Source organism: Mytilus trossulus, chromosome 1 (assembly GCF_036588685.1).
Source record: "Mytilus trossulus isolate FHL-02 chromosome 1, PNRI_Mtr1.1.1.hap1, whole genome shotgun sequence".
NCBI classification, from domain to species: Eukaryota; Metazoa; Mollusca; class Bivalvia; order Mytilida; family Mytilidae; genus Mytilus; species Mytilus trossulus.
Window position 1 is genome coordinate 28,200,113 of NC_086373.1, and position 27,227 is coordinate 28,227,339.

General features: G+C 31.7%; 1 protein-coding gene across 1 annotated transcript; it reads left to right on the plus strand.

Moving 5' to 3' along the window:
• Positions 1-2,798: 2,798 nt before the first annotated feature.
• LOC134720880 (uncharacterized) lies at positions 2,799-23,368 on the plus strand. Its single transcript, XM_063583432.1, has 12 exons — positions 2,799-2,991; positions 3,656-3,730; positions 16,001-16,159; positions 17,114-17,693; positions 17,882-17,953; positions 18,553-18,684; positions 19,334-19,414; positions 19,777-19,828; positions 21,036-21,152; positions 21,406-21,771; positions 22,087-22,170; positions 22,617-23,368. Exons 4-12 carry the CDS (start codon positions 17,125-17,127, stop codon positions 22,797-22,799), a joined length of 1,656 nt encoding a protein of 551 aa, XP_063439502.1. The 5' UTR covers positions 2,799-2,991; positions 3,656-3,730; positions 16,001-16,159; positions 17,114-17,124; the 3' UTR covers positions 22,800-23,368.
• Positions 23,369-27,227: the final 3,859 nt, after the last annotated feature.

The following is a 27,227-nucleotide window of genomic DNA, read 5'->3' on the forward strand; positions in this document are numbered from 1 at the left end:
AAATTGTTTATCAGGTCAAGATCTATCTGCCCTGAAATTTTCAGATGAATCCGACAACCTGTTCTTGGGTTGCTGCCCCTGACTTGTTAATTTTAGGGAAATTTGTCTGTTTTTGGTTATTATCTTGAATATTATTATAGATAGAGATAAACGGTAAACAGCAAGTAAGATTTACAAATAAGTCAACATGACCAAAATGGTCAGTTGCCCCCTTTAGGAGTTATTGCCCCTTATAGTCAATTTTTAACAATTTTTCGTAAATCTTAGTAATCTTTTACAAAAATCTTTCCCTCTGAAACAACTGGGCCAAATTAACCCAGACTTGGCTACAATCATCATTGGTGTATCTAGTTTAAAAAATGTGTGGCATGACCCGGCCAACCAACCAAGATGGCCACCATGACTAAAAATAGAACATAGGGGTAAAATGCAGCTTTTGGCTAATAACTCAAAAACCAAAGAATTTAGAGCAAATCTGACAGGGGATAAATTGTTTATCAGGTCAAGATCTATCTGCCCTGAAATTTTCAGATGAATCCGACAACCTGTTCTTGGGTTGCTGCCCCTGACTTGTTAATTTTAGGGAAATTTGGCTGTTTTTGGTTATTATCTTGAATATTATTATAGATAGAGATAAACGGTAAACAGCAATAATGTTCAGCAAAGTAAGATTTACAAATAAGTCAACATGACCAAAATGGTCAGTTGCCCCCTTTAGGAGTTATTGCCCTTTATAGTCAATGTTTAACCATTTTTCGTAAATCTTAGTTATCTTTTACAAAAATCTTCTCCTCTGAAACAACTGGGCCAAATTAAACCAAACTTAGCTACAATCATCATTAGTGTATCTAGTTTAAAAAAATGTGTGGCATGACCCGGCCAACCAACCAAGATGGCCGCCATGGCTAAAAATAGAACATAGGGGTAAAATGCAGTTTTTTGCTTATAAATCAAAAACCAAAGAATTTAGAGCAAATCTGACATGCGGTTTAAGTGTTTATCAGGTCAAGATCTATCTGCCCTGAAATTTTCAGATGAATCTGACAACCTGTTGTTGGGTTGCTGCCCCTGAATTGTTAATTTTAGGGAAATTTGGCTGTTTTTGGTTATTATCTTGAATATTATTATAGATAGAGATAAACAGTAAACAGCAATAATGTTCAGCAAAGTAAGATTTACAAATAAGTCAATATGACCAAAATGGTCAGTTGCCCCGTTTAGGAGTTATTGCCTTTTATAGTCAATTTTTAACCATTTGTCGTAAATCTTAGTAATCTTTTACAAAAATCTTCCCCTCTGAAACAACTGGGCCAAATTAAACCAGACTTGGCTACAATCATCATTGGTGTATCTAATTTAAAAAATGTGTGGCGTGACCCGGCCAACCAACCAAGATGGCAACCATGGCTTAAAATAGAACATAGGGGTAAAATGCAGGTTTTGGCTTATAACTCAAAAACCTAAGAATTTAAAGCAAATCTGATGTGGGGGTTAAATTGTTTATCAGGTGAAGATCTATCTGCCTTGAAATTTTCAGATGAATCCCACAACCTGTTGTTGGGTTGCTGCCCCTGAATTGTTAATTTTAGGAAAATTTTGCTATTTTTGGTTATTATCTTGAATATTATTATAGATAGAGGTAAACTGTAATCAGCAATAATGTTTAGCAAAGTAAGATTTACAAATAATCTTTCATGAACAAAATGGTCAGTTGCCCTCTTTAGTGGTTATTGCCCTCTTTAGTCAATTTTTAACCATTTTTCGTAAATCTTCGCAATCTTTTACAAAAACCTTCTCCTCTGAAACTACTGGGCCAAATTAATCCAAACTTGGCCAAAATCATCTCTGGGGTATTTAGTTTAAAAAAATGTTTGGCGTGACCCGGCCAATCAATCAAGATGGCCACCATGGCTAAAAATAGAACATAGGGGTAAAATGCAGTTTTTGGCTTATAACTCAAAAACCAAAGCATTTAGAGCAAATCTATCTGCCCTGAAATTTTCAGGTGAATCAAACAACCCGTTGCTGCCCCTGAATTGGTAATTTTAAGGAAATTTTGCTGTTTTTGGTTATTATCTTAAATATTATTATAGATAGAGGTAAACTGTAAACTGCAATAATGTTCATCAAAATAAGACCTAAAAATAAGTCAACATGACCAAAATGGTCAACTGACCCCCTAAAAAGTTATTGTCCTTTATAGTGAATTTTTAACAATTTGTCATGAATCCATCTGCGTCCTTTGTTTAATATTCACATAAACCAAGATGAGCGACACAGGCTCTTTAGAGCCTCTAGTTTAAATTGTTATTTGGATGGACTGGAGAGTTGTCTCATTGGCACTCACACCACATCTTCCTATATCTATTGGCAAGCTAATGTTTAGATATTTTTAGATTAAGATATACAAGTGTGTTATAAAAAAATCCAGCTTTATTATCTTTTAAAGGTGCACTAGCGACGAGATATATAAAAAATCTAAAGTATGATTTTTTTTATTCAATCATTAAAGAAAGTGAAATAGTGAAATAATAATTCACTTTTAGCAGCTAAAATGGTTCGATTTTGTCAAATTAAGCTAATAAAAATTGAAAATAAATTATTCACTTGCAAGTGAATAACTTGACCTCATTAAGCCTGTATTCATGTGAACTCCAATTTAACCTGTAGAAAGAGATAGAATGATGCATGCATAGTCGGTGTACGGTTATTTAAAGGAAAAGAATGTCAACAATGAAAGTGAAACAAAGGTAAATAATTTAATTGACTGATTCGATCCACTAAACAGTCAGGGGAGTTACTTGTACAAGTGATTTTTTAAATCACTCCTTTACGTGATTTTTTGTTTTTGCATAGAAACATAGCGATCGGTAAAGAAAATTGAAATTTGAATTTCCCGCAATTCGTAGCTCGTTGTAATCTCGCGAGAATACGCGGCAACCACGTGGTTTTCAGAAGATTCGGAGGGAAAAGATTGTAAACATTGACAAGGTAAGACGTTTACAAATATTGATTGAAAATGACTAAAAATAGCTTCGAAATATAAATAGTCTGGGGATTTTACTAGATTTTTGCTGAAACTGGGATTATTTTTCCGATAAACTTCAATATTTAAACTACATTTTTACGTTGAAAAATATACGTACTCTCGATGAAAATGTACGTACTCGCGTGGTTTGAAAGTTGGCCTTTCTGAAGATTGGGAATCACGTCAATGCGTGATATTTTTTATTCAGATATAAAAGATCATTCCAGCAAGTGATTTTCATGAATGTAATTAACTTTAAGGGGGTTAACTCCGGATGACTTAAAACTTTCAAACAATATCCCCGTGTATGTTTTTCAGAAATTTTTGGCACAATATTATAAATTATTATCAATATATATAAAATCATTAAGTGTTTTTTTTATAATAATTTCACACTGCAAACGGAAATATTGAATATTTATTTGATAAATACAGACTTAAGTAAGCAGATTTTTAAGACCAAACTTCCTAACAACTATTAAACTAATACATGTAAAATGCCAAGATGATTTTTTTACCATAGATTGTAAACAAATAATTTACATATCTATTTCCAAGTGTATTTTTTAAAATAGTTTATTACATGCAGTTGTATAAAGTGTGCATATCATATACTATGTGTTTCAGGAAAATAAACAAATAACGGTTGCAAATTTAGACTACATGATTATACCTTACAGTTACAGTGGCTTACTGCATTAGGTAAGCATTAAATGTTCTATCAATTATAATGCATATTTCATACATTTTGTATTTGTGGTTTAAATTGATATAACAGTCTAATCTCCAGATTTATGCATGTTTTATTAAACATTGGCAGTAAGATCATTTGTACCATCATAGGAAAAATTAATCACTCTGTGCAGTGATTAATTATCATTTGTACAAGTGATTTACATGTACATCATTTTTTATTCTAGTCTAAACGGTTTTCTTTGTGAAGAATGTATCAATAAATATATAATTTGAAACAATTTTTCTAACAGAGGGGTCCACTTATACAACTGTATCTCACTATTTTTATTAATAAAGAGGATACAAGTCCATAAATATAACAAAATTCTTGGGACATGTTTTGACCATGTAATAATGACCTGACCACACTTAATTAGAATGGTGTTCAATATCGCTAAACTAGTTATTGCTCAATGTTGAAGGCTGTACGGTGACCTTTAGTTGTTAATGTTTGTGTCATTTTGGTCTTTTGTGGATAGTTGTCTCTTTGGCAATCATAGTATCATACCACATCTTCTTTTTTATATAGTCTATCAATTATTATGCAAATTTCATACATTTTGTATATGTAGTTTTTATTGATATAACAATCTAACCTCCAGATTTATGCATGTTATATTAAATTATTAAACATTGGCAGCAAGATCATTAGTACCATCATAGCAAAAAAAAAAATCACTTTGTGCAGTGATTAACAATCATTTGTTCAAGTGATTTACATCATTTTTTATTCTGGTCTAAACAATTTTCTTTCTGTGAAGAATGTATTAATAAAATATATCTTCATATATAATTTGAAACAATTTTTCTAAAATAGGGTCCACTTATATCTCACTATTTTTATTAATAAAGAGGATACAAGTCCAGAAATATAAGAAAATTCTTGGGACATGTTTTGACCATGTAATTAAGACCTGACCACACTTCATTAGTATGGTGTTCAATATCGCTGAACTAGTTATTGCTCATTGTTGAAGGCTGTACGGTGACCTGAAGTTGTTAATGTTTGTGTCATTTTGGTCTTTTGTGGATAGTTGTCTCATTGGCAATCATACCACATCTTCCTTCTATATAGTCTATCAATTATTATGCATATTTCATACATTTTGTATATGTGGTTTTTATTGATAAAACAATCTAACTTCCAGATTTATGCATGCTATATTAAATTATTAAACATTGGCAGTAAGATCATTTGTACCATAATAGCAAAAAAATTAATCACTCTGTGCAGTGATAAACAATCATTTGTACAAGTGATTTACATCAATTTTTATTCTGGTCTAAACAGGTTTCTTTCTGTGACAAATGTATTAATAAAATATATCTTTATATATAATTTGAAACAATTTTTCTAAAAGAGGGGTCCACTTATATCTCACTATTTCTATTAATAAAGAGGATACAAGTCCAGAAATATAACAAAATTCTTGGGACATGTTTTGACCATGTAATAATGACCTGACCTCACTTAATTAGTATGGTGTTCAATATCGCTAAACTAGTTATTGCTCATTGTTGAAGGCTGTACAGTGACCTATAGTTGTTAATGTTTGTGTCATTTCGGTCTTTTGTGGGTAGTTGTCTCATTGCAATTGGCAATCATACCACATCTTCCTTCTATATAGTCTATCAATTATTATGCATATTTCATACATTTTGTATATATGTGTTTTTTATTGATATAACAATCTAACCTCCAGATTTATGCATGTTATATTAAATTATTAAACATTGGCAGTAAGATCATTTGTACCATAATAGCAAAAAAATTAATCACTCTGTGCAGTGATAAACAATCATTTGTACAAGTGATTTACATCAATTTTTATTCTGGTCTAAACAGGTTTCTTTCTGTGAAGAATGTATTAATAAAATATATCTTTATATATAATTTGAAACAACTTTTCTAAAAGAGGGGTCCACTTATATCTCACTATTGTTATTAATAAAGGGGATACAAGTCCAGAAATATAAAAAAATTCTTGGGACATGTTTTGACCATGTAATAATGACCTGACCACACTTAATTAGTATGGTGTTCAATATCGCTAAACTAGTTATTGCTCATTGTTGAAGGCTGTACAGTGACCTATAGTTGTTAATGTTTGTGTCATTTCGGTCTTTTGTGGGAAGTTGTCTCATTGGCAATCATACCACATCTTCCTTCTATATATAGTCTATCAATTATTATGCATATTTCATACATTTTGTATATGTGGTTTTTATTGATATAACAATCTAACCTCCAGATTTATGCATGTTATATTAAATTATTAAACATTGGCAGTAAGATCATTTGTACCATAATAGCAAAAAAATTAATCACTCTGTGCAGTGATAAACAATCATTTGTACAAGTGATTTACATCAATTTTTATTCTGGTCTAAACAGGTTTCTTTCTGTGAAGAATGTATTAATAAAATATATCTTTATATATAATTTGAAACAATTTTTCTAAAAGAGGGGTCCACTTATATCTCACCATTTTTATTAATAAAGAGGATACAAGTCCAGAAATATAACAAAATTCTTGGGACATGTTTTGACCATGTAATAATGACCTGACCACACTTAATTAGTATGGTGTTCAATATCACTAAACTAGTTATTGCTCATTGTTGAAGGCTGTACGGTGACCTATAGTTGTTAATGTTTGTGTCATTTCGGTCTTTTGTGGATAATTGTCTCATTGGCAATCATACCACATCTTCCTTCTATATAGTCTATCAATTATTATGCATATTTCATACATTTTGTATATATGTGGTTTTTATTGATATAACAATCTAACCTCCAGATTTATGCATGTTATATTAAATTATTAAACATTGGCAGTAAGATCATTTGTACCATAATAGCAAAAAAATTAATCACTCTGTGCAGTGATAAACAATCATTTGTACAAGTGATTTACATCAATTTTTATTCTGGTCTAAACAGTTCTTTGACAAAAGTTTCTTCATTTTATATAAATATTTGCTCATTTGCACCAAAAAGTGTTTTTATTACAAAAAAAATATTTGTTATCACTTGAAAATATATCCCTTATTAAGGGGTTGTTGCCAGGGACAAACTTTAAGGGGGCCCAGTCGCCCATGGCTCCCAGATTTAAATTTCAGTTGAACATATAGAAACTAATTATGACATATCTGGTCTGGGCTCCTAGCGTGAAATTCTTAAATTTAGTCCCTGTGTTCCAAACCTGATTAAAAATGTATGTATTTTGCCCAAACTGATTACAAATGTACACATTTTGACATCACAATTTTCATTGAAAAGCATGCATAGTAAAATTTCATATGAGGTTAGAAATCATATGATCTGACTATAATGGAAATCAGTTATACAAGTGATTAATATAATTGAACTAAATCACTCTTAGTAGTGATTTGAAATCACTTTTATAAGTGATTTATATTATTGTTATCCTGGACCGCAGTCCTTTCGGTTTTCTTAATTTTTTAACAGGTTGGTAACACCCCCACCCCCCAAAAGAGGGACTGTCCAACAGACAAGGGGTCATTTTACTGTTGTAATACAGAAAAACTTGTAATTTTTTTTTTATGTTAAGTTAAAAAAAAAAAGCCTGTCATAATTTCAAACAACTTTTCTAAAATAGGGGTCAATTTATTTTAAGTATTAAATACACATTACAAAGAAGATAAAAGTCCAAGAAATATTACAAAATTCTTGAATATGTTTTGACCAGGTGATACATAGAGAATGATACATGGCAAAATCAGTATCATATGTCGTATCATCCCGAGACATCAATATCAGCCCAAGGGCCTTTAGGCCCGAGGGATGATATTGGTTGAGGGTGATACGGATTTTGCCATGTATTATACGCTTTATCATATGTTTCAACAGAAGAGTATTATATGAACTGTTTTCTGATCCATAGCACTGGGTTACCTTCAGTTCTACTTTTGTCTTGTTTCAAAGGCCTCAAAAGAACTGCTCCGAAGCACCTTGGTTACCTTACAATTTGCGTGCTGTTGTTTTAAAAATATTTTGTTTATTTTTTTAGTTGCATTTAGTTTGCCAAAAACTATACAAACATGACGTTCGTAACGTCACATATAATATGAAAACGACGTTCGTGACGTCACATTACCAAACAATGATCATTAAAAAAAAATTTGAGGAAATTTTTTCTTGAGCAAAAAAAATTAAAACAGACTTTATGTAAAGAAAAAAAAAAGTAGGGGTGTGATAAAGGGTATGCGATAAAGGGTAGGGGTGTGATAAAGGGTGCGCATCAAAGTTGCGCGATATGGATTAAACAGCAGGCTATTTATCACATATGCAAAACTACTGTATTTACTACTAAACATATGATAAAAGATAGATATACATTTACAGTTCTTTGACAAAAGTTTCTTCATTTTACATTAATATTTGCTCATTTGCACCAAAAAGTGTTTTTATTATAAAAAAATATTTGTTTTCACTTGAAAATATATCCCTCATTAAGGGGTTATTGCCAGGGACAAACTTAAAGGGGGCCCAGTCGCCCATGGCTCCTAGATTTAAATTTCAGTTGAACATATAGAAACTAATTATGACATATCTGGTCTGGGCTCCTAGCGTGAAATTCTTAAATTTAGTCCCTGTGTTCCAAACCTGATTAAAAATGTATGTATTTAGCCCAAACTGATTACAAATGTACACATTAAGCATGCATAGTAAAATTTCATATGAGGTTAGAAATCATATGATCTGACTATAATGGAAATCAGTGATTTGAAATCAGTTATACAAGTGATTAATATAATTGAATGTAAATCACTCTTAGTAGTGATTTGAAATCACTTTTATAAGTGATTTACATTATTGTTATCCTGGACCATTCTCTTGTTGGTTTTCTTAATTAGTAGAACAATTTTTGAACAGGTTGGTGAACCCCCACCCCCACCCCCAAAATGAGGGACTGTTCCACAGACATAGGGTCATTTTACTACCAATATTTTTTTCTTTTTTCTTTAAGTAGGAAAAACATATCATAATTTTAAACAACTTTTCTGAAAGAGGGGTGAACTTATTTTTAGTAATAAATACCTGTTATAAAAAAGGTAAAAGTCAAGAAATATTACAAAATTCTTGGACATGTTTTGACCAGGTAATGCAAGTAGATATACTGTTCTTTGAGAAAAGTTTCTTCATATACATGGGATTAGAAATGTTTGTAGTTTGACATCTCAATTTTCATTGAAAAAAGCATGCATAGTACAAATTCATATGAGGTAAGAAAACATACGATCTGACCACAATGTTAATCAGTGATTAGAAATCATTTATACAAGTGATTAATATTATTTAATATAAATCACTCTGTGCTGTGATTTAAAATCACTTTCAGAAGTGATTTACATTACTATTTTTCCTGGCATGCCTGGTCTGTAGTCTTATCAGTAACAACAACATCCCCCCCCCTAAAAAAAAATGAGTGACTGAGTGAATAACTAATAGTAATTTTCACCTTTATTGTCAGTTAATTTTTTTTATATATATATTCCTTAGTTAAAAGAACAATATTTCTGCTAATATCTAATAAGCTTTGGTAATAACTAATACAAGTCTAGAAATATTGCAAAATTCTTGGACATGTTTTGACCACTTAATTCAAGATATGTTTATAGTTCTTTGGGAAAAGTTTCTTCAAATCTTTAATACTAAAAGACGAGATCTAATTTGTCAGCCGTCATCATGTAAAAACGATGAATCAATTATTCAACTTTATTCATAACTAATATAGTACAATGGAGTTGATTAAAAATTGCACCACTCCAGGCCCCTTTGTTTTCCGCGTAATTAAAATTGCCAATAATTAAGATGTTTCGGATCCAGTCTGACACCTATACAAATATTATATTCACCTGTTACCTATTACCTTATCTGTACATTCCGCATCTGACAGGCGCACCACCAAACTGTGTATTTACAATTTTGCTGTATACTGATTAGTAAAAAATACTCCATTCCAGTCCCTTTTGTTTTCAAATTATTGATATTACCAATAATTGATAGGTTCAAGGTCGACGGGTTCAAACAGAAATTTTTTGAAAGCAGAGAAAACTGCATCTTTTAATCGACATGACTTTATCATGGTTATTAAATGGCAATACCAATACTAAAATAAGGCATACGCATAGTTATATACTTTAATTCAGTCACGGACCCGTGATATCACAGGTGTGTTCTAGTAATATAAATAATTGCTCATTTGCACTTTAAAGTGTTAAATATATTTGTTATCACTTGAAATATATCCCTCATCTAGGGGTTGTTCCCAACCTGACAAGAAATGTATTTTGACGTTACAATTTTCATTGCATAGCACAATTTCATATACTAGTATAGGGTCAGAAAACATGATCTGACCACAATGAAAATCACTTAAGTGATTTGAAATCATTCGACATGTGATTAATATTATTTAATGTAAATCACTCTGTGCAGTGATTTGAAATCACTTTTGCTTTTACAAGTAATTTACATTATTATTTATCCTATAGTCTTGTAGGTTTTCTCTGCTATAAACAGTTTGCATTGGTAGATCCAAAGGTGGAGGGGGTTGAATATTTTTATGATAATAAAAAATTTAGTTGATTATCTAGGGAACCGCTCGAGCTGGTCCCTCTAAGGTCAGTCAGCCGACCCCCCCACAAAAAGTAAATAGATTTACCTCTGTCTTTCCATCCATCCCAGGAACATTTTGATAAGGATTTATGAATTTTTGTTTTTAAATTTAGGGTTTAAATAAATCAGCTACATGATACCCTATGATGTGATTTCAGAATCATCACTCACTAACTGAAGTTACTTCCTGTTTACCGAACACTTGTATCATTTTGCACATAACTCTTGTTTCAATTTCAGGGAATCAATGTATTTTTATGCCCCACCTACGATAGAAGAGGGGCATTATATTTTCAGGTCTGTCCGTTCGTCCGTCTGTCCCGCCTCAGGTTAAAGTTTTTGGTCAAGGTATTTTTTGATGAAGCTGAAGTCCAATCAACTTGAAACTTAGTACACAAGTTCCTTTTGATATGAACTTTCTAATTTTAATGCCACATTAGATTTTTTACCCAATTTCATGGTCTATTGAACATGGAAAATTATAGTGCAAGTGGGGCATCCATGTACTTTGGACGCATTCTTGTTATTTATTGCTCTGACAGGAGAAACAATTTTTTCACCTCCCTTATAATAGTCAACTCAATGGAAGAGCTTTGACTTCGATTTGGAACAGATGGCACATGCACATTAGTACTGATTTTTTAACTGAAGTCAACCCGAGTTGGAGAATCAAGTAGGCCCTGCTGGTATCTGAGATAAACACACATTTTAATTCACTCTGTGAAGTGATTTAAAATCATTTATGCAAGTGATGTACATTTAATTGAATGAAATCACTCTGTGCTGTGATTAAAAATCATTCAGTACCAGTGATAAACATTATTTAAAATTGTATGCAATGAAAGATGCCCTGTAGAGTGTTTTAGTGTTATTTATTCCAGTGATCAACACTTTTTTTAAATGAATGATTATATTTCATAATTGCCACTACAAATTATAATTTTGACCTACACAATCTTATTTATCATTCTTTGAATCTTTAGTTTCTACAACTGTTCATTTTCTGTATATAAAATGTTTGTGTTTGATTATTGTCATAGCAATTTCAGTTTATGAGTTTTTATTATTCCTTAAATTTTATCCCCCAGCTGTAGCGTAGGGGCATAAAGTTTTAACCTCGTCCAGGTGTTTTTATACATCCCAAAGTTTGTTTCAGTTCTCTAACTTAAGTTTGTCTCAACCAAATGGATAAACAATGCTTATTACCGCTAAACTCAGACAAATGGTAGCATCAATTTGACAGTTCTCGAGTTATGTCCCTTTGTTGCATTATATGCCAACAGGGCATCATCTGTTCCATGGACACACTTCCCATTTATTTTGTGTTAATTTTAGACCTCTTATTTAACAACTTTATTATTGATTACTAAAGGACACTTTATTCATTAATAGGACCAAAATGAATACATCTGAGTTGCAAAGGCATGCTGAATTATTACAAAAGCTCTGTCGCTTGTGTGGACATGAAATAGATCTTAAATACAAATATGACAAACATCATTTTAATGAAGAATTAGGCGACATGTATGGGATGGACCTGAATTTTGATTTGGACCACATACATCCAGTATATATTTGCAAACGATGCTCCAATGTTTTATATAGAGTGCGACAGGCCAAAGGTAAAGAGGAGAAAAAATTTACAACGGACTTAATACCTTTCTCTTTTGACAAACACACAGACAAATGTAAAATTTGTCTCTTAAGTAATGATTCTGAGGGTGAAGCTAAACGAGGACGTCCAAAAAAAAGAAAAATTCCGAAGCCCGAGAAGATAATCAAGGAGTGGAAAAATGAACAAGATGATGATGAGATACCCTCGAAGGCACCCAAGGATAATTCTACAGAATGTAAACATTCAGAAGTTCAGATTAATTGCAAACCTTGTTTTTCCTATGTCAAAAAACAGTTTTGTACCTTATTTAAAAATAGAACGGAGGATGAAAAATTAACGATCGTTAAAGAATTCATGTTGGAGCTTGACACATCAGATATAAGTTTGTTTGCATATGTTATAGGCCTTCAACAAAGGAAATCAATTAAGAAAGATGCTCAGTCCTTTGCCATGATGTATAAAGATCTTGACACTGTCGCAAAATTCAAATCAAATGACTGGCTTCAAGATCGAAACCCAGTTGTTAAGAATTTTTGCTTTGGTATGTGTGGTTTACCAAGCAATTCATCAACTATGGACGATAATCAAACCTTAATTGTAATGACTACTGTAGAACAAAGCTACAAATTATGTGAACCTAAACTTGTGTCACCTTTTGCCTTTTTACAGAATTTATGTATATACTCTTTAACTGGGAGTAAACAGGCAGTTGATATTGTTGGAAAAACCAAGCCAGCTGGGTGCTACAAAACTGTTGTGTCATGGTTGATGGAGCAAAGTACTGATGCACCAGTCCTTCCTGGTTGTGATGTTATGAATGTTTTTGATAATGAACAAGTTATTGGTAATAAAAGTGGTATAAGACCAAAAAATAAAGCAAAAATATCAATCATAACCAATAAGGGATATGTAGCAATTGAAGAAAATTTGCAAAAGATGAAGGAACTAAAACCCCCGTACATTATAAGAAAAGATACAGAAGATTACTTGAATTTCCCAGAGTTTGATCCTGATGTCTTGAAGTCCACTGTTGAATCAATCATTGACTCTAAATCAGAACGAAACAAAAGTTACATAGATGCTCATTATGAACAGTTGTACTTATTTTTAGAAGTTGCAATGAGAGTTGTGGCTGAGGAACAAGAAGAAGAAGAAGAAAATCTTAGAGATTATATTGACCGAAATATCATAGAAAAAGAAATCACAGAAAGTTTTATTAAGTGTAGCATTTGTGGAACATTGAACTCAAAGAAAAAAAGGATTTGCCAAAGGTGCAACGAAAAAGAGGGAATAAAGAAAGCAAGAACAGAGGAAAAGCTGAATGACAATCAGGGAAATGAAAGACGAAAGACAAAAGAAGAATCATTTACAAAATTAGAATTTGACATAGGTATAGATGGTGAGGTTAAAATAACATCAACTAATGATGTGAAAGATAATGAAAGATATGAGCATGTTCAGTCTGGACACAAGGGAAAGAAAGAACTTATATTAAGTGATCCAGTCTTCTGCAACCCAAATTCCTTTGACACTGTTGCAAGAGTTCTTCGTCAAATTGGCCAAGAAAATGGTATATATCAGTATGGTGGAAACTCAAGACATTGGACCCATGTGTGCTGTGATGGGGTGCCTTATTTAATTTGTAAAAAGTTAAAAGAAGAAGCAGTGGTATGTATATATGAAGACCAAGAACACAGTAGATGTGGAAAAACATTTTTAAGCTTACAGTTGTACGAAAGTCATGTTCAACAGGAACATTCAGATACTGAAGAATTTAACTTTTGCCATGAGTTCAATTGGTTTTATCTACGCATTGGTGGTGGCCATTTTGAAATGAACTTAGTAAAAGGCTTCTTCGAATTGAATTGGTTACCATTTATGGAGAAGTTGTGTGAAGAAATGAGCTTTACATCAGATGCTGCTAAATTGTATGCCAAGAACTGTAAAGACCACCACAAGAGCTGGCAACTTCTGCTCACAATGCATCTATCTGTTTTACGTGAACTGGTTTTGCCATATGTACGGCATTGTTTGTTGACAAAAGAAAACTACACTGGTAAAGGTTTTTTTAAGTACGTAGATAAGTCCTACATGGAAATACCAAACCTAAGATACATTATGGATCAAGTCTGCAGATTTTCTCAGGGGATTATCAACTTTCGCATTGGAACAAGACGAAACAATGCAGCATTAATGGCCAGTGCCAAATACATGACAAAAGAGATATTCCATGCCAGAAACCACCCAAAGTATCAGCAAATTGAAATGTACGATCACATACAGTACTTAATAATGCCTGATGAAGTTAAACAGCAAAGTGATAGATTTGCATCAATCACAACTTCTGGTCACAACTCCACTGGTGAAGATTTAGACTTTGTGTTAGAGGAGAAAAACAAACAACTTAAGCAATGGATTAGTAAAGGAGTGCCAACAGATGCTGTTTGGCAAAAAATTTGCCGAAATAATACTGTACTACAGACTTTAAAAGTCAACCTATATTCACTGTTAGGTATTTTGCCAGCAGATGCATCTCTAAGAGGTCTTGACATAGATCCAGCAATAGATGCCTTTAGATTGATTCTTAGGGAGAAAAACTACCTTTGGGAACCTAAAGATGAACATTTTTCCATAGATGGACATATTTTGGATTTTGACTTGGTTAATTTAATTGAAAGAGCATCAGCAAAAAGAGTGTACCTTTTGAAGACACAGTACTTGAATGACGACATAGATATTCCTAATATGAGCTACCCAATTCCAGTTACCCCTCAAGAGAGAGACAAATTTGAAGACATTAACAATCAAACGAAAGCCCAAATTGCAAAAGAGATAAGTTATTGTATGGAAATGTTACCAGAAGGCGAAATACATGATTACTTTGAAGTATGCTTCAAGAAAGTTAAAGCTGGGAAAAAGACTGAGTATTTGTCCTTTTTAGCTGAGCTAAGAGATGTCATAAGAAGTGGTCTTGCTGAAGAAGCTGATGAGGTACATCATCATAATATTTGAATGCATGCGATGCACGACTTATTACTCCTGTTATGTTGTGTGTAGATTGATATTAATTATCTCTTGTCTGCATGAATATATGCTTGTGAAAGATAATACTTAGTGAACATAAAAAATGGGGAATGGGATACATTTGATACTCCTGATTGCATAGATTGTTATAAAGTGGCATAACTTTATGCCATATAACAGTAACAGTCATCATGCAACCCATATTCAACTTGATCTGTTTTCTGTACTTCATGTGGTAAAAAGCATTGTTGTTAGTTTCCTATAATTAGAGGTATAACCCTTGAAATTCCCTGTAGGAACTTCCTTTACATCAAAAACTATGCAGTACCATTTTATTTAAAGGTTAAAACAGTGCTGTCCTGCATATTTTTAGTATTAAAATAGCCCAACTTCTGGGAGTTTAAACTTTACTTTAATTCTGTACTACCCCTCCTTTCACTTTTGGTGACCATCAGAATTAAAAATTCCCTATGAAAATGTGTATATATACATACTGGTTACATTCCCAAAATATTTCTCAATGAGATAAAACCTAAAGATCATAACTGGGAACCAGTATTGTAAACGAAACAAAATATCTATTAAATCATTTTATATGTCTCCCCAAAAGAGGCATGGTTTGTGAAACAGGTGTATTACTTTTGATGGATTGAAAAGTTTATACATTGTACATGTTGTACATGTCATGAATATTTGATTTTTTGGGGAAAAGTCTGCACTAAATCCTTTAGAAAGTTTGTAATTTGTTGATCATTAAAATACATGGTGTTCCTGTACCCATGAAATTTGGTATTCAATGAAAAAAATTAACATGATTATTGTTATTAAATATGCAAGCATGTACTCCCCCTATTTTATGTTTTGTTTGTGTCTTGTGTGAACTCATTAAAATACTATAAAAAATACAAAATAAATGCATGACTGATATTATGCATGTTTCTTTTTTTAATAGCTAAGGCATGGATGAGATTGTCCTTCCAGCACTAATGGTCATATTTCCAATATTGGCAGTTGTATTGTCAGTAATATTAACACTTATTGTCCGCCATACCATTGTCAAGTTAAAAAATGTGGACAGACTCAGAGTACGGGTTTTAGACATTTCTATTAGGTATGTCTTCTGTAAAATGTATAATGAATATATATATATATACATTTGAAAAAAGGATTGCCCCACTTAAACTTTTTTTCAGTGTACATTTCTTATTCCATACTTTGGACTTAAATAAATAAAATGTTTGTTTTTTTTCTAAATGGAAAATAATGTTCATGATGTTAGTTTGGTGTTTTTTTCTAAGATCCAAGATTTTATTAATAATCAAATTCATAAAAATCAAAATTACATTTGATTTAAGTAATGCAATTGGATATTTGTATTTATCAAACTTTAATTTAAAATGAGGTAGAAATTCAAAAAAGCCTTGCTTGTAAATATATTGATATTCATTATCATTTAAGCATGTAAATTTAATACAAGTGTTGCAGTTCTTTTCAGGATGTGCATTTGGTTTTATTACTTCTATTTCATTTTGTTTTTTGGAATAAAAGGTACTATACAGTTCTTGTATTTTTGCAGCCTTTACAATAAGTGAATTTATATCAACTGCAATCTGGTTTATTAATTTATACTTTTTGCATGTTTAAACGTGTTCAGAAACATGGGCAAATTCACAAAATAATAAAACGTGAGACATATCTCTGTTCAGTTCATATACAATTAGAAGAGTACAGCAAATGCAAGAGAGAGGTGAATGACATCAAAGGGACATCCAAACTCATAAGTGAAAAATAAACTTACAATACCATGGCAAAAAATGAAGAAGAAAAAAGACAAACAACAGTAAACAATGGTATATAAAATTCAAAACAGACATGCAACTTAAAAATTAGCAACTTAAAACAGAAATACACTGTTTGTCAAAAAGATAATGTTTATGTACAATGTTTTCATGATGTATAAAACATGTTAAATCCCCGAGGGTAGAAACAATTAAAATAATCATGCAAAAAATAGTAGGTTACAAAGTCATCATTAAAATAGTTAAAATGTTTGGGTAAATTTCAGGACACACAACAATGATAGAAGGAGAAGGAGACCATAACTGCAGCTCTGGGAACGAGGCAGAGATGTTTGGTGAAATGCTGATGAGACATAAATTAGAGGCTATGGCTTATAAAAAGCCCAAACCTGGGACCTTTTGTAAATATCAGACTGAAGACAGACTGATAAAAACTGAAAGAATGAAAAAGACAAGACTCATAAAAGAGCTGACAAGAATTGGGGGAAAATTAAAAACTCACAATAAAGAACCAGTTGAGTGTCTATTCATCATAAAAAACAAATCAACTAACCGTTTTAAATATGTGGGTTTTGGAGACGTTTGTGAAAAATTTGAGAGTGGCTTGCCTATTACTAAACACATTTCCAAGTGCAGAAAATATACCTTTCCAGAGCAGGGATATTTTCCGAATACAGAAGAAGTCAACAAAGACATTGAACAGTTGACACCGAACAAGTACTCATTTGGGTTTATTGATACAGGAAATCAACAATCAACATCGAGCAACATGACTCTCTGTGAATTGCAAAAGAAACGAATAAATTCAATGGAAATTAATGATTTAGAAACCATCAACATTAAAAGGTGAGTCCTTTCACAAGTATTGGATGTGTAAATTTATACAAAGTATATGAATAATATGTAACGCCCATATTCTTTTTTGAACGGAAGCTTGAATTTCATTAATATTCTAGAACCAGTGTGTAAATGTTTGATATTATCTACCTTGGTATGAAGTGTGATATGCTAATGTTATTTTGTAATATTTACAGAAAGAGGGAACTGTTCAGCCAGAAGGCTAGAGGGAAAGGAGCGAGGGGAGGAGGGAGACAACAGTTTAGAGAGTAAGTTCCTGGGACCTCTTTATCATAAAGAAAATTGATAATATTAATTATAAAAAAGAAGATGTGGTATGATTGCAAATGAGACAATTGTCCACAAGAGAGCAAAATGACAGACATTAACAACTCTATGTCACTGTACCTACCGTCTTCAACAATTAGCAAAGTCTATACCACATAGTCAGCTTTAAAAGTCCCTGATATGACAATGTAAAACAATTCAAATGAGAAAACTAAGGGCCCTATTTATATTAAAAAAAGGAACGAAAAACAAATATGTAACACACAAAGAGACGACAACCACTGAATTACAGGCTTAAGTTTATTTGATACTTGTGGAAAAACCTTCATGTTACAGACTTTCAACAAAATATCAATGATAAGTTGAACAAACGAGACATTTCAGGTGTGCACTCCTGATATATAAACTGTGACATTTTTTAGATCAACTTATTTACTTTTTAATATGTGAAGCAACAAGTTGCTCATAGACCTTGCATTTGATTAGGAGTGTATTGGGTTCAAATGCCAGGCAGATGTTGAAGTGTTACACTATGATTCTTTAGCATGTTTAACCATTTACTGCAATATCCTTTTTTCAGAATATCAAGTGATTCTGAGAGTCAATCAGATGGTGCCGTGAACAAAAGGTTAAAAAAGGCTAATCGGGGAAGAGGAAGAGGAAGAGGCGCACCCAAAGGAAAGGGAAGAGGAAAGACATCCCAAAGAAGAACGTAAGTTGAGTCATCATCATACACAAGTTCTAAAAAAAAATAGAGTTTGTGTCAAATGTTCAGACTCCTTGGTGATGTTCCATACAATACAATGTAAAACACTTTGCCCCATAACACCTCATTTATTTTTTTCATATAAGACTTAATAGCTCATGAAAGGTCATTTACCTAAATTTTAAAAGATTCTTGATTTTCTTTCTTTTGTTTTGAGACCCAAATAATACCAATGCAATGATAAGGTAAAAGTCTGAGTTAGCCTTTTCCCGCCATATTTTGAATCTCAAATATTTTGGCAAGGAGGTCCATGACCTATCAATATTTTTAGTTTATCTTTATCCTAAATTGATGCTCTAACAGCTAATAGTATCAATTTTAATTTCTTAATTTGTACCTAACCTCACCAAGTTCATCCTTTAGTGTAGATTAGGTATCATTTTAATTGATTGCTTCCTGTACATAGCAACACCTTTTGCTTAGATTCCCTGTTTACCTTTAGAAATTTCAATTGGTATTTGCTGAAAAAGGAAAAAGGTCTCAAATATGTATTTGAAAAATATTTTTTGGTCAATAGTGCTTTCACAAAGACTGATCACAACCTCTGGTAGCAACCGATGTATCCAATACTTATTGTTTAAAACTTCTCTTTCAGAACTGAAGCTAATGCACCTGAACAACAGGAAGAAAAGGACCTAAGTGATGAAATACCAATTATCATCCATGAGCGCAAAAGGTATATATAACAGTGATTTTAAGAGCTGTTGAGTAAGTTGTAAAACAAAAAGGGGGGTTCACATGTTGGGCAATATCTCGGAAACCTTGTTGCATTTAATTTTACACACTTTTAAGTTATATTAATCTGATCAACTGTATACTATTCCTTGATGATTCTCGATTTTATTTTAGAGTTATTGTTTTTTTGGGGGGGGGGGGGAAAGGAGATTTGTTTTCACATGTCGTGCTGTATCTCATAAACTATTTATGATAATTGCATAAAAGATCTTACAGTGACTCAGTCTGTGCCGCAAACATATATATATATATTGTTTTTAACATATTTTAACATTGCCCATACTTATTTTTATTTACTAAAAGGAACAATGTACCCAAGGCAGGAACCAGCAATGACCATGATGACAGTTTAAATGTACATTCTTCATTTTCAAGTTGAATTCTAACATGTTTATATTGAGTTGTTAAATTAACCTTCCCAACACTGGCAACTGATACTTACTTGCATGTTATTTTTTAATTAAACATTGTGAACAATATTCTCCCCATTATTAAAAAAAAAATGACAGCACAAACTTCAATATAAAACATTGTACTATTAAAATGGTCAAATATCACCATGGCACCCTGGGAGAATGCTACATTGCTTATTTGTAACTTAAAAAAAATTCAGCTATGTCATTCCTTGTGAAACTGTAATCCAAGCTCAACTATAAAAAAAACTAGTTTTTTTTCTGTGTAGATTTTTTTTTATCTAAATTTAATGTTTATTTTGAAAAATGAACTGTTTCCATCGATTGCAAGATAAAACATTTCATTTCATCATGCCTTGTAAATTTAAACAGAGGGTTGCATTCGACTTAATTAAAGCATGAAGCCTCACCATTTCTTAAAAGAAAACCATTGTTCTGTATTGTTCAAAGCATGAATAATTTACTTTATATACTTACTCCTGTTAACTTGCATGGATTTGTTACTACTAACAACATGAACAAAGCATGAAACAATTTTAAGTTACCTTCGTTAGGTACAACCACATTTACCATAATATTTACTACTCACGGATACTTTGAGTATTCAAAATATTAAATGCAATTGATTTATTTTGTTGACAAGGTAATCCTGAAAAAATATTTTCAAATGCAAATTTAGTGTTCTGAAATTTTGCAAAAACCATCACCAAAGTATATATCTTAAAGCTGTAATTTTTTTTTATCTTGATGATTAGTTTGAATGTGGCCAGGTCAAACCAAAGGGTTTTAAATTGATATTTGCTATTTTTAAACTATTTACACATCATTTAGAATTAAGAGCAAAGACTAGTAGTCTTAAGGTCATAATTATGTGCATGATTAATGTAAAATATCTTCCTTTGGCCTGTTACCTTTCAGCTGCCTATTTACAAATATCATCTCAGCATGTGTCAAGTGAATAGCAAGGTTAATATGATCATATTTACATGTTATTTGCAACTGAACAGCTTATCATCATCACCATCATCATCATCATCATCATCATCATCATCATCATCATCATCATTTCTAATGTAGCTTAATATTCAAATTGAGGCTGATGAAGATTGTTTACTTAGTGAATTGATGTTAGTCTTTGTTTTTTTTCAGATAAGTAATACCACCTTGAACGATTTGTTTCCAATTGATGGTGCCTCGGAAATTGAAATGGAAGATGGTACCACAATCAGTTTCCGGGAATTAGGGGATGTTTTTGAACAGCACATGGTAAGTGTTTCATTTCTTTTATTGGTGAACATTGATTTGTATTTATTGATTTTTCTGTCATATCTACCATTTTTTTGTTAAGACATTGGGTTCTGAACTGTTTAAAGAATTTTGTCAAGCAACAAAATTGCATAGATGATGACTTTAAGGGAAAAGAGATACATATCAATGACCGCTTGCTACCACTTTATTCATGATCAGATAAGAAACTGTAACTAGTGATAATATTAGATTTATAAATTTGCCCTTTTAGGATGACTCAGAAGAAGTGCAGGCCCCTGAAGTCAAGGCCCCGGAAGTCCAGGCCCCTGAAATCCAGGCCTCTGAAGTACAGGCCCCTGAAGTCGATGCTACCAAAGTACAGGCCCCTGAAGTACAGGCCCCTGAAGTACAGGCCCCTGAAATCCAGGCCTCTGCAGTCCAGGCCCCTGAAGTACAGGCCCCTGAAGTCCAGGCTACCGAAGTACAGGCCCCTGAAGTCCAGGCCTCTGAAGTCCAGGCCCCTGAAGTCCAGGCTAGTGAAGTCCTGGCCCCAGAAGTCCAGGCTACTCAAGTCAAGTCCACGGATGAAAGTCAACCCATACCAGCTGCACAACTGCACACAACATGTACAAGAAATGTAAGAGACCTGTTGTATGAATAGATATATATTTTGGTTATTCATGTAACTATGTGGTCATGATACATGCAATATCTTTTTTATTCAAAGTTTCACTTTGGTTTTCTTCTTCTTGTAGAGTAGTATTGTCCTGGTTTGTCAAATAGTGTTCATCTATGATACACTTTATTGGATAACTATATCTGTAGCAAGATTTTAATTTTTGAGATTGAAAATTATATGAAGTTATACATATTATCATTGATTATAATTGCATATGAAACTAAGACATCATAAATTAAACTGTTTTAAATATTATGTGATCATTTTTTAAAGGTGCCAAAGGAAAATGATTTTGTGAGAGTGAAGTTTGTTGTTAAAGCCAGAGGGAGTACAAAAGAACAATATTTTATTGGACAGGTATGTTAAATTTAGTTTTTTAAAGGAATGCCTTTAAATGCCACACACATATCACGTAAAGTGTGTATGCCATGTAATACAACACAAGTCGTAATTCAAAGGGTTTGAAAATCTAAGAGATGTCCTTTTTATTTTGGAAAATAACCAAACACAGTGGTGGATCCAGCCATTTTAAATAGGGAGGTTCCCAACCTAGAGTAAAAGGGGGGGGGGGTCCAATCTGTTTATCATTTGTAATTGTCTTGAAGTAACTGCAAGTACTCTGATTCTTGGTATTTTATAGCTTAATATAAGGTATGGGTTTTCTCAATGTTGAATGTTGTATGGTTGCCTATAATTACTTACATCTACTACATTTGAACTTTGTTGGATAGTTTGTTTAATTGATCAATAGATTGTTAAACAAACAAAGTTTATATAAATATTTATATATCCATTTATTTCAGGTTGTTGAACTTATTGATGGGGAACCTGTGGTATCTTTTTTAAAAGATACCAAGGATAGTCAACTAAAGCAGTGGCCTGACAAAACAGATTTGGCTTTGGTGGATCCTTCAATGATCACAGATATTCTACAAGAGCCAGAAACTGTTTTAACTGGCAGAAGACTACTGTTGAAATTTAATTAATATTTTTATGTTGAAGGCATAGTTTTACTATGAAAGTACTTTTATTTGTGAGAAACCAATTTTCATGGTTTTCATGGGTGACATTATCCATGAATTTAAGTGACATGTAAATGGCCTAATAAACACCTTTGATGGTCTTTAATCAGTCTCTATTTCGAGTTCATTAGTACGTATGATCACTTTGATTTACAATTTACATTGGTCAATTTATACTTTGAAGCTTCCTTTCATCTAGACAATTTCTAACGTTTGTTTCTAATAACTTCAATATTTTGATTTTTTCTTTTTTTTGGAAAACTAAAATCTACAATTTTAAAACCCACGAACATGTAAATGTTGCTCAAATCACGAAAATTGAAACCCACAAATTAAAGTACTTTCACAGTAACTAAATTGATTTTGTGTGTCCTATAGATTTCCTTATGTACAATGAGAACTTTTGATGTGTAATTACAAAATGTAATTGTTTGAAATGCAATACATGCAATAAGTAGTGAGAAAGCCATCAGTATTGAGTTCTATTAATCACTTAACACAGTGATTCTATTGTCACTGTTTTAAGTGATTCTTTTTTTTTTATATATATATATATAAGGAGTATAATGCTTGTTTTTCATTTTATGGGAACAAAAGTTTGTTTTTTCTATAAATTTTTTGGATGTGTAGTTTTGTTTTTTAAGATATGTTAGTATTTTCAGTGCTTGTTTGACATGAAATGCAATAAGTGGCGAGAAAGCCATCAGTATTGGTCTCTAATAATCACTTAAGGCAGTGATCTATTGTCACTGTTTTAAGTGATTTTTTTGTGATATAAGGAGTATTATGGTTGTTTTTCATTTTATGGGTACAAAAGTTTGTTTTTTCTTCTAATTTTTTTGGATGCATTATATTTGTTTCTATTATTGTTCCTTATGTGCAATGTGTAGTTTTGTTTTTTTAGATATGTTAGTAATTTTAGTGCTTGTTTGACAGAAATGCAATAAGTAGTGAGAAATTCATCAGTATTGAGTTCTATTAATCTCTTGACCCAGTGATTCTATTGTCACTGTTTTAAGTGATTTTTTTGTGATATAAGGAGTATTATGCTTGTTTGTCATTTTATAGGTACAAAAGTTTGTTTTTCTATAAAAAAAAATTGGATGCACTAATTTTCTTCTTAAACATGTTGATGGCAATTTAAACTTCATTTAAAGTTTGTTTCTGTTATTGTTCCTTATGTGCAATGTGTAGTTTAGTTTTTTAGATATGTATTTTAGTATTTTTAGTGCTTGTTTGACATGAAATGCAATAAGTAGTGAGAAAGCCATCAGTATTGAGTTCTATTAATCACTTAAGGCAGTGATCTATTGTCACTGTTTTAGGTGATTTTTTTGTGATATAAGGAGTATTATGCTTGTTTGTCATTTTATGGGTACAAAAGTTTGTTTTTCTATGAATTTCTTGGAGGCATTAATTTTCTTCTTAAACATGTTGAAGGCTGTTTAAAATTTCATTTAAAGTTTGTATCGGTTATTGTTCCTTATGTGTGATGTGTAGTTTAGTTTTTTAGATATGTATTTTAGTATTTTTAGTGCTTGTTTGACATGAAATGCAATAAGTAGTGAGAAAGCCATCAGTATTGGTCTCTAATAATCACTTAAGGCAGTGATTCTATCGTCACTGTTTTAAGTGATTTTTTTGTGATATAAGGAGTATTATGCTTGTTTGTCATTTTATGGGTACAAAAGTTTGTTTTTCTATAAAAAAATTTTGGATGCACTAATTTTCTTCTTAAACATGTTGATGGCAATTTAATCTTCATTTAAAGTTTGTTTCTGTTATTGTTCCTTATGTGCGATGTGTAGTTTAGTTTTTTAGATATGTATTTTAGTATTTTTAGTGCTTGTTTGACATGAAATGCAAGAAGTAGTGAGAAAGCCATCAGTATTGAGTTCTATTAATCACTTAAGGCAGTGATCTATTGTCACTGTTTTAGGTGATTTTTTTGTGATATAAGGAGTATTATGCTTGTTTGTCATTTTATGGGTACAAAAGTTTGTTTTTCTATGAATTTCTTGGAGGCATTAATTTTCTTCTTAAACATGTTGAAGGCTGTTTAAAATTTCATTTAAAGTTTGTATCGGTTATTGTTCCTTATGTGTGATGTGTAGTTTAGTTTTTTAGATATGTATTTTAGTATTTTTAGTGCTTGTTTGACATGAAATGCAATAAGTAGTGAGAAAGCCATCAGTATTGGTCTCTAATAATCACTTAAGGCAGTGATTCTATCGTCACTGTTTTAAGTGATTTTTTTGTGATATAAGGGTATTATGCTTGCAGTTCATTTTTTGGGTACAAAAGTTTTTTTTCTTTCTATAAATTTCGTGTAGTTTAAAACTTCATTTAAAGTTTGTATCTGTTAAATTTCCTTAAGTGCAATGTGTAGTGTTTTTTTTCTTCAGATATGTTAGTAATTTTAGTGCTTGTTGATATGAAAATGAAATGTAGAAGTGAGAAAGCCATTAATATTGGTTGCTTTCTTTCACTCTAGTGCTCTATTGTCACTGTTTTAAGTGATTTAAGGGTATTATGCTTGTTTTTATATACCCATTTTATGGGACTTATTATGGTTTACAATTGCCTGTCTGTCGTCAACATGTCGGACATTAACTCAAAAACTCTTAAACCATTTTACATAAAACTCTGGTGAATTGTTTTATATCTATTGATGTGAGCTTCCCTTTGTTTTTTATACCCCCGCTTTAAAAAAGGGGGGGTATACTGTTTTACCTCTGTCTGTCTGTCAGTCCGTCCATCAGTCAGTCCGTCCCATGAATATTTTTCTTCGCATTTTTCTCAGGAACTACAATACAAGGATTTCTGAAATTTGGTTTCAGGTTTTATATAAGTCAGCTATACCCTGTTATGCGTTTTCAGATTCATCACTCAACAACTTCCTGTTTACCGAACACTTACATATTTTTACACTTTTTATATTATCCACTTGCGGCGGGGGTATCATCAGTTTTCTAACAATGAAATTGCTGCTTCACCATTTACAGCAATCAAATCCACGATAATGGGAAAGTCCCTTGGCACATTTTATTTAGAGACAGTCTATTAGATATATACTGCATCTAACTAGTACATTGAACCAGTAGCTCGCAGTTTCACCGTTATTATAAAATTTAGCTTTTATGTTTTCAAGTATTGGGGTTTTATTGTATAAAAAATTGAAGATTTTCCAATTTACACAAAATAACTCAAGAATGCTTTAATCAAGTTGTCAAATTGTGGTGTACTGTTTATATCCTTTTGATTTTTATGAATATTTAGATTTAATGTTTCGGAGTTACAGGGGTTTATTCTTAAAAAATGGGGATTTCAGTTTTCAAACAAAAAACTGTACTGCTTACATGTAGGTAGAATGTCTAATTTGTTTTAAAATATGATAAAAGGATTAATGGTGATGATCATGCATGTTGTATATATATCCTATATAGAACATATGTTATCTTAATGTTAGAATCTGATGTTGATGTTTGTTTTTTATATTTCTGGTGAAAAATCCTTGTTTTTCTGATGTGCCTTTTATCATGTTTATTTAGTCTGAAATCACAGATTTTTTTCCTCCATTATAGTAGTATCAAGTGTTCTCACCACAAGGCTTAGTATACTACAAGAAAAAACTTTTCCAAAAATGTTAAAATACAAGTTTGATTTTTCTATTTCTATATATATATATACCAGCTTCAAATTTAATGGATTTTGTGATCTTTTATATATAATGTTCAACTTTTTTGTACAAATGAAACTTTTATCATTTTCAGTGGAAACCTTTGCTTTATGAAACATATGTAATTCATGTACAACTGATATAATCATGATAATGCTCTATACAGAAAATAAATTTTACTCCATACAAATTGATCTTTGTTTTTTTTTCACCTTTTAAATAGGTGTCTTCTATTAGTTATGCCATGAAGACTCCTGTTGTAATGTGCTCTGAAAGAGGGAGATAACCCTTGTTTCTTATTGAAACTTTCCCAAACATAATAATCACTTAAATGAGTGATTTAAAGAAATATTTATAATCACTGGTAGAAGTGATTTTTGATAAGTAATGAAAGGGAATTAACTCTAGTTTGTAAAAAAAAATCACTTAAGAAAGTGATTTAAAAAATCACTTGTACAAGTAACTCCCCTGACTGCTAAAAATCATTCTTATTTAGGTAAAAACAACGATAAACTTAATCTACAATACAAAATTTAGTAGACCAATAAAAATCCAACTGCACGAGTTGCTTAATCTTTTTATATCTATGTTTATGTTTACATTGCTTATATGATCATGGAAGGTAAACTCGAAATTTAATTAGATGGCCTCATTGCTAAAATTCACACGAAACAAAGCTATATCTTATTGAGAACATGCCCTGTAAATTGTTT

Bases quoted from the DNA above. Each gene is read 5' to 3' on its own strand.
- LOC134720880 (XM_063583432.1), top strand. From the start codon at position 17,125: ATGATAGAAGGAGAAGGAGACCATAACTGCAGCTCTGGGAACGAGGCA. The intron at 18,685-19,333 runs GTAAGTTGAGTC...CTTCTCTTTCAG, and splicing joins AAGACATCCCAAAGAAGAAC to AACTGAAGCTAATGCACCTG. The intron at 21,772-22,086 runs GTAAGAGACCTG...CATTTTTTAAAG, and splicing joins ACACAACATGTACAAGAAAT to GTGCCAAAGGAAAATGATTT.